Source organism: Sinocyclocheilus grahami, unplaced genomic scaffold, assembly GCF_001515645.1.
Source record: "Sinocyclocheilus grahami isolate Dianchi unplaced genomic scaffold, SAMN03320097.WGS_v1.1 scaffold1063.1, whole genome shotgun sequence".
Lineage (NCBI taxonomy): Eukaryota > Metazoa > Chordata > Actinopteri > Cypriniformes > Cyprinidae > Sinocyclocheilus > Sinocyclocheilus grahami.
In genome coordinates, this window is record NW_015506242.1 from 329,236 (window position 1) to 337,463 (window position 8,228).

The 8,228-nt window shown below is 37.1% G+C and overlaps 1 protein-coding gene across 1 annotated transcript in view; it reads right to left on the reverse strand.

Moving 5' to 3' along the window:
- Positions 1-1,158: 1,158 nt before the first annotated feature.
- The window catches only part of LOC107566248 (rap guanine nucleotide exchange factor 6-like), a 62,741-nt gene continuing 55,671 nt past the window's right edge, over positions 1,159-8,228 (reverse strand). Inside the window, exons 17-21 of the mRNA XM_016251638.1 lie at positions 7,280-7,303; positions 6,015-6,232; positions 3,692-3,871; positions 2,405-2,542; positions 1,159-1,493 (exon numbers count right to left, since the gene is read on the reverse strand). Coding sequence (XP_016107124.1) covers positions 1,159-1,493; positions 2,405-2,542; positions 3,692-3,871; positions 6,015-6,232; positions 7,280-7,303 — 895 coding nt within the window. The remainder of the gene's footprint in view (positions 1,494-2,404; positions 2,543-3,691; positions 3,872-6,014; positions 6,233-7,279; positions 7,304-8,228) is intronic.

Here is an 8,228-nt window from a genome sequence, read left to right on the forward strand (position 1 = left end):
TGGATTATCACATGTCTACCGTACATTTATTTTGAGAGAAGTATTATTTTTATAGATTGGCCATTATTTAGTGCTATGAACACATGTAATGTCTGTTTCATTCAAACTGGATACTAGAGGGCACCCCTGCGCAGAAAGTCCACATATGCATCACCGAAGAAATAGAGCTCACGACTCATACCATACCATACCATACACCTGTTTCCTCATCTCAGTGCACGACTCACGGACACACAAACAGAGTCAGTTTGGAGAGAAATAAAAAAAACACGGAAAATGCTCTGATTGGTTGAACTCCTCATCTTTTTGTGTTGCTTGTTTACTGCACGTGGACAGGTCACCCGGTTTTTGCATAGTTTAGAGTGACAAATTGTACCAGTGTACTTTAAGGTCAAAATGCGTACAGGTTGGCAGGTCTGTGATCATACTGCAAAAAAAGTGCTGTTCTTCCTCAGTATTTTGTCTTGTTTTCAGTGCAAATGTCTAAAGACTCTTAAATAAGATACATTTACTTGGGTAGCAAAATAAGAAGTCTTGTTTTATGAGAAACTGATCAAAATGAAGTGAGTTTATGATTAAAACCAACAAATATCTGCCTACGGGCTCAAAAAATCTATTTAAATTAAAGGGAAAGTTTTCATTCCCCATTGACAGGTATCATTTTGTTCAATTTCTCAGAAAACAAGACTACATAAATTTTTTTTTTTTATCTTGAATATAATATAAAAGATATTTGTATTGGAAAGCAAAACAAGAATACTGAGAAAGATATGAATTTTTAAAGTGCGTGCAACATTTAATGCCTTGACTTTATGAATTTAAGACTTTCTGCACCAATTTAAGGCCTTCATTTGTGGAAGGGTGAATTAAGACTTTTTAAGCCTTTTTCTTAAAAAACCTGAAAATGCTCAAACTTGTATTACAGCATGAATCCAGCAGAAACGATTCGGATCAAGCTGCTTTAGCTCGAGACTCTCTGAGGTGTTGTGGGATACGCTACCTCGGAATCGTTGATAATTTTTTTTGCTATATCGCCCAGCCCTACATGCAACTTCATTATTCAAATGCACAGATGAATCTGAATAAATGACGACAGGAGCTTCATTTTTGGCTGAACTACACTGATGCGGAGGAATATGAACAGCACATAATAATCAGTCACACAGTTGTCCTCCTCCTGTGTCTGTCTGTCTTAAGACTGTCTGCCTGCAGCTCATCCTGTCTCACTGTCCCAGCTCTGTCCCTGGACTTGCTCCTGTCTCTCCATAGTCTGAAGGGGGACCTGAAGCGCTTGCGTGTCTCTTCCTGTCCCTGTCTGCTCTCTTCCTGTCTGCCGCTCTGACAGGTCATCCTCAGGATCTGTCTCTGAAGGAAAGCCCCACCTATGCCATACGTGCGTCCTCCGGCCGTCCTGACGCCGACCTCGCTGGCCAGAGACGAGGACGAACCCGACAGGTTCAGCTGACCGCAGTTCTGTCTGGGAGCTCCGCCCACTGTGAGGGAATGATGGGAATATTTCATAAACACTGAAGCATGAATATCACGAAAGACACAATTAACACTGTAAAGCCTGTCATGTGAAATAATAGCCTGAAAACTGGAACAGTTTATTGAACAGTTTATTTTTGTTCTGTCATAGTTGATACATCAGGCCTTTATGGCTCATATAGTATGATATAGTGACACAAACTGAGCAAAAATATACAATTTGGTGCAAATGCTGATATTTATATGGAAAAAAGTGATGAAATTCTGATGCTTGTAATGTAAATCAATGAGATCTTTATAACAGTATAGCAGATACTTACATAAAATGATATAAATATCAGCTGTCACTCTATATCTCCAATAACATGTCTTAGTAAGATGACATTTAATGCTTAGTTTGATGACCAAAACATATAAAGCAATGCAATCCAATGATGATTGAGAGACTAAAAAATAAACGTTCCTCAAAAGCCTGATGATTATATTTGAGACTCACTAATTTTTCTAAAAAATGATGGCTGGATAATCAAGTAAAGCAAAGCTGCTTCAGTCCAGTAAGTGTTCAACTTGAAATATTACTAAGAATATCAAAGTTATTCTTATGTTCACTTCATAAAAATAAGTAAAGATGTCACAGCAAAAAGACAAGTGAAGTATGAGCTGACGTTTGTACAATTATACTTTTATGATGAACTATTAATCACTTCATCAAGTTTTGATCATGTTGATAATTTAGAGGCCTTCGAAATCTATGTATCAAATATAACAACTGCTTCCGCTTAGATTAAATAAATGACAAGAACTTGAGAGCCACTCGTGAGCTGAATACAGCTGAAGATCAGGACGGGGAAATGCATGTGTTTACTGATCTACAGATGAGGTTAGAAGGCTGACTGGAGGTTTGTCGGGGTCGTACCTTTGCGAGGAGATCCCTGTGGGGAGACGGTAGGACTGGAGTGCAGGGACGAGACGGTGGCTGTGTCGTCGGGTCTCTTGATGCTCATGTCATCGGCCGCGCCAGCTGCTTTCTTCAGCATCTGAGGTGAGTTGGGACCTGAAGAGCACAGCAGACACGGACAGCAGAGAGAGCCATTATCACTGATGAGCATGAGCTGCTAGCAGAATGAACTTCTCTAGAAACGTCATGATGTTCACACTGTAAAATGCTGCTGTGGCTATTTGTGTCATCACATTCATTTGGTTTGATTTTTGCTACCTTTCTTCAGAGCAATAGTGAAGACAGAACAGGAACTGATGGTGAGAAGGTATTATCGCTAATGAAATTAAACAACCCACCTGTGAGCGTTTCCACACTGCGAAACGTGATTTTCTTACTCTGTATTTTTGTCTTGTTTTCCGTTACAAATATCGAAACATTCTTAAATCAAGATACATTAACCTGAGATATTTTTTTCTGAAAAAAGATCAATATGTTTAAGCTTGAAACAAGCTAAATCAACGTTCAGTTTCTCTTTGTATAAAGTTTATATTCTTTACCCATAGACAGATTTTTTTTCTTCTTGTTTCAAGTATAAACATTTAATTTTGATACATTTTTCAGAAAACAAGACCTAACAAGTAATTTTTCTTATCGGGTATACTTGATAAGAATACTGAGCAAGAAAATAATTAAAAAAATGTGATGATCTGGTTGATTTTTCAAAATTGCTCAGATAATGTATAAAGCAAAAAACAGTTTACTTCCCAAATGTATTCAGAGACTGTTTGAAATGAGAGAGAGTCTCAAGTCCCAAGTTTACGGTGAAGAATAGATAAATATCTGTCAAAGGAGTGAAATTAAGGAATAACAATGCCAAGGAATTCAATATGTGTATATTATATATTATATAAAAAAGTAAAAAAATAAGGTTATAAACAAATATATAACTAAAAATAAATCATTTGCACATAAAATACTTGAAAGTTGTATTCATTCATTACATTTTCAATTCTGTATAGTATAAAGGTCTTAAGAAATTTAATAAGATTTGATTTTGTATCTTTGTATAGTTGAAATTTAGTAGTGGAAGTGATGCTTATTATGAAAATGGTACATAAAATTAAAATTAAATAAAAAAACTTTTTTGGTTATTATGTGAAATTATGCATAATTATTATGGAATTGTGTATGAGGACTGAAAAAATCTAGATGATGATGATGATGAACACAGTATTGTGAAATGGGTTGTGATGGGTCACGTACTGAAGGAAGCGGACAGGTCTTTGGCGATGCTCTTCTTGCGCAGAGGGTAAAGGCTGACGGGAGGCACCTGCAGCACCTGAGAGACACGGTTCTGAGGCTTGGCTGAAGACACACTGGAGCGCATGGACACCGGGGACATGTCTGATTTAGTGGAGCGCCGCTCGCTCAGGTTCTTAGACACTGCAGGAAAACACACACAACACCGTCAGCTGAGTTTCACTGGGGGACATTATTCTTTTTGTCAGAGGCTATAGTAAAATCTCTGGTGGTCCACACATTTCTTCTCACTCAGCCCTACTTGAGATCAACGAAAAGAACCCAAACCACTTTACATGAAGCATTATCATCATGAGCATGAACAAAACTACAGCAGAACAAGGTGCTACTAATCAGCTGAATGTAGGGATGTAACGATTCACTCAACTCAGATAAGATACTGACACGATTTTCTCACGATATTTGAACAAAATGAGATTCATTATAAATGAAAAGGTGTCCTTTTATTATTTCTCAGACAAAATGCTGCACATTTCTTTGTGAAATTGAAATATGTGAGCCTAGACCAAAAAAACAGTCATAAGGGTCAATTTGTTGAAATTGAGATTTATACATCACCTAAAAGCTGAATAAATAAGCTTTCCATTGATGTATGGTTTGTTAGGATCGGACAATATTAAGCCGAGATACAACTATTTGAAAATCTGGAATCTGAGGGTGCAAAAAAATCTAAATACTGAGAAAATCATCTTTAAAGTTGTCCAAATGAAGTTCTTAGCAATGCATATTACTAATCAAAAATTAGGTTTTAATATATTTACAATAGGAAATGTACAAAATATCTTAATGGAACATGATCTATCGAAAAATCAATCATTTTGACCCATACAATGTTTTTTTGGCTTATTGCTAAAAATAGACCCAAGCGACGTAAGACTGGTTTTGTGCTCCAGGGTCACATGTGTCAAATAACAACACTAAATTGAAATTTTAAAACAAATCCCAAATCAAATAAGTAAATCTCTTCATGTAAACAAACTAAGGCTTTGCCTGTGCGCTTTCCATTTAAAATGAAAGACAACCACTGCATTTCTCACGATCCAAACAAAGATGCTGCAAACATGCAACATGAGCAGTTTCTGATTTAAAATCAATTGTATAATTTCAAAATTTAAAGCAAAAACAGAAAGGCCTGACTTTAATTTTGTGGTCACATTTTAAGGTCCAAATCTCGCTATTAACAAACCATTAACTACGGTTTTCCCTCAATAAACTCCTAATTTGCTGCTTATTAATAATTAGTAAGGTAGTTGTTAGTTTAGGTATTGGGTCGGATTAGGGATGTAGAATATGGTCATATACGGTACGCACATGTGCTGTAGGCCGCTTCACACTGCAGCGACATGATCTGGAACTTCTCCTCGTCCATCTCCACCTCCAGGTGTGCCAGGTACTGCTTCACCTTACGGGCCATCTGGGCTGCACATTTCTTTGTGAAATTGAAATATGTGAGCCTAGACCAAAAAAACAGTCATAAGGGTCAATTTGTTGAAATTGAGATTTATACATCACCTAAAAGCTGAATAAATAAGCTTTCCATTGATGTATGGTTTGTTAGGATCGGACAATATTAAGCCGAGATACAACTATTTGAAAATCTGGAATTATGAGGGTGCAAAAAAATCTAAATACTGAGAAAATCATCTTTAAAGTTGTCCAAATGAAGTTCTTAGCAATGCATATTACTAATCAAAAATTAGGTTTTAATATATTTACAATAGGAAATGTACAAAATATCTTAATGGAACATGATCTATCGAAAAATCAATCATTTTGACCCATACAATGTTTTTTTGGCTTATTGCTAAAAATAGACCCAAGCGACGTAAGACTGGTTTTGTGCTCCAGGGTCACATGTGTCAAATAACAACACTAAATTGAAATTTTAAAACAAATCCCAAATCAAATAAGTAAATCTCTTCATGTAAACAAACTAAGGCTTTGCCTGTGCGCTTTCCATTTAAAATGAAAGACAACCACTGCATTTCTCACGATCCAAACAAAGATGCTGCAAACATGCAACATGAGCAGTTTCTGATTTAAAATCAATTGTATAATTTCAAAATTTAAAGCAAAAACAGAAAGGCCTGACTTTAATTTTGTGGTCACATTTTAAGGTCCAAATCTCGCTATTAACAAACCATTAACTACGGTTTTCCCTCAATAAACTCCTAATTTGCTGCTTATTAATAATTAGTAAGGTAGTTGTTAGTTTAGGTATTGGGTCGGATTAGGGATGTAGAATATGGTCATATACGGTACGCACATGTGCTGTAGGCCGCTTCACACTGCAGCGACATGATCTGGAACTTCTCCTCGTCCATCTCCACCTCCAGGTGTGCCAGGTACTGCTTCACCTTACGGGCCATCTGGGCGTCCTCGTACAGCTTCTTGGCGTTGAGCAGAGAGCTGCGCCGCACGCGCTTCTTGTGACTGCCCTGAACGTCCAGCAGGTTTGAGTTGGTGCTGCCCTGACTCAGAGACCTGAGGAAACAGAGAGGATGAGGAGTGAGACAAATACGCCAGATGCTTCATTCCTATGGGCTGATGCTCACTAATAAATGGGAGGACAGTCGACAGACAATGGTTTCACAAATAAATTAAACCTGATGATATACAATTTTTTTTCTGGTCTTGCAAAGAAAAAAATTAAAAGTCATTTCTGTGAATATTGTTTTTAATGTATGGTTATGAGTTTCTTGCATGCACACTACCGGTAAAAAGTTTGGGGTCAGTAAGATCAAAAATAATAAAAATACATTTATTCAGCAAGGACACATTAAATTGATTAAAAATGATTTTATAAAAAAAGACATTTATTTCTGTTTCAAATAAATTCTGTTCTTTTGAACTTCTTATTCATCAAAGAATCCTAAAAAATAAAATGCATCACGGTTTCCACAAAAAATATTAAGTTTTTTCAACATTGATAATAATAAGACATGTTTCTTGAGCCACAAAGCAGCATATTATACTGATTTCTGAAGGATCATGTGACACTGAAGACTGCAGTAATGATGCTGAAAATACAGCTTTGATCACAGGAATAAATTACATTTTACAATATATTCACATAGAAAACAGTTATTTAAAATTTAAATAATATTTTACAATATTACCGTTTTTACTGTATCTTTTGATCAAATAAATGAGCAAAAATAGCCTTGGTGTGCAAAAGAGATTTTTTTCAAAAACATTAAAAATCTTAATTATTCCAAACTTTTGACCAGTAGTGTATTTGTAGAACTCTATTTGTAAAAGTCCTTCCGTTTATTTGTGAATATGAAACATTAAACCTCATATACTTGCCACTCTAAGCGAACAATGACTACAGCAGCGTAATGCGGCCATGCAACGTGTTCAGTTCCATTAATGCAAAAAATACACAAATAACCCGAAACCGACGAGCATGAACATTACGTGAAGATCAATGGTTTAGAGGATGAGAGAGAGGAAGGAAGAGTCGCAGGAGTTGGTGTGTCCAGGTTAATGGTCATGACACAATCAGGACATGCAGGGCAGCACACTTACCCTAAACTCTTCCACCTCTTCTTCCTGTAAGCAAAGCCAATGAGAGGCAGAAAACAGGTGAACAGAAAGAGAGAAACACTCAGACAGACAGAAAGCACCACCAACAAAGACTACACTTGATCCTATCAGAGAAAGAGAGAAAACATCTGCAGCACGTGTGCGAGCGACTCGATGGCAATAAATCAATTTGATGTCTAAATAAAAACATATCAAAACTGGACTGTGAAAAGTGACTACCATTCCCGCTCACATGGCCTAGGTGACATCAGATTTAGATTATGAAGTAGGGATGTCCTGAGACAATCTCAAGGATTGGGATCCGGGCCGATCAAGCATTTTTTATAATTGTTCAGCTATCCTAAGCCCGATCCTTTTTTTAATCAACTGTCATGCCGGTGTCGTGCAGTAGGTGGTGGTATGCACCTTCAACATAGAGGTCCGCTACTTTCGGGTTTCGGGTCGGGTTCGGGTTTATAGCTAAACTAAAACTATATGCAGGCTACGCTGCTTTCATAGACGCACGCACACACATTATTGCACACGACAACACAGCACGGTAACTTTTATTAGTAAAATAGCTTCGACAGGCTACTGACTCGCAACATTATATTTCTCTGCAATGAGGGGGTAAAATCGCTGTTTTTGAAGGAACTAAGCCTCAATGTTTGTAGAGAGAGACGAGCAGATGCAGATTCACACACGCAACTTTCATCTCTCTTTCTCTCTCTCTCTCTCGCACGCGCTAATTCAAATAAATGATATAATTAGTCTAATTAATTCAAATAAATGCAATATTACCGCACTGCATCTCTGTGTCTGATTTAAAGCAGGCCGAATGCTAACGAGCCTTAACTGACGAAAATGACCATAATTTGCACGATGGAAGAATTATCGTCTTGTCGTATACAACCATTCAAAAGCTCGGCAGAATTTATGTGACCGCTGCACC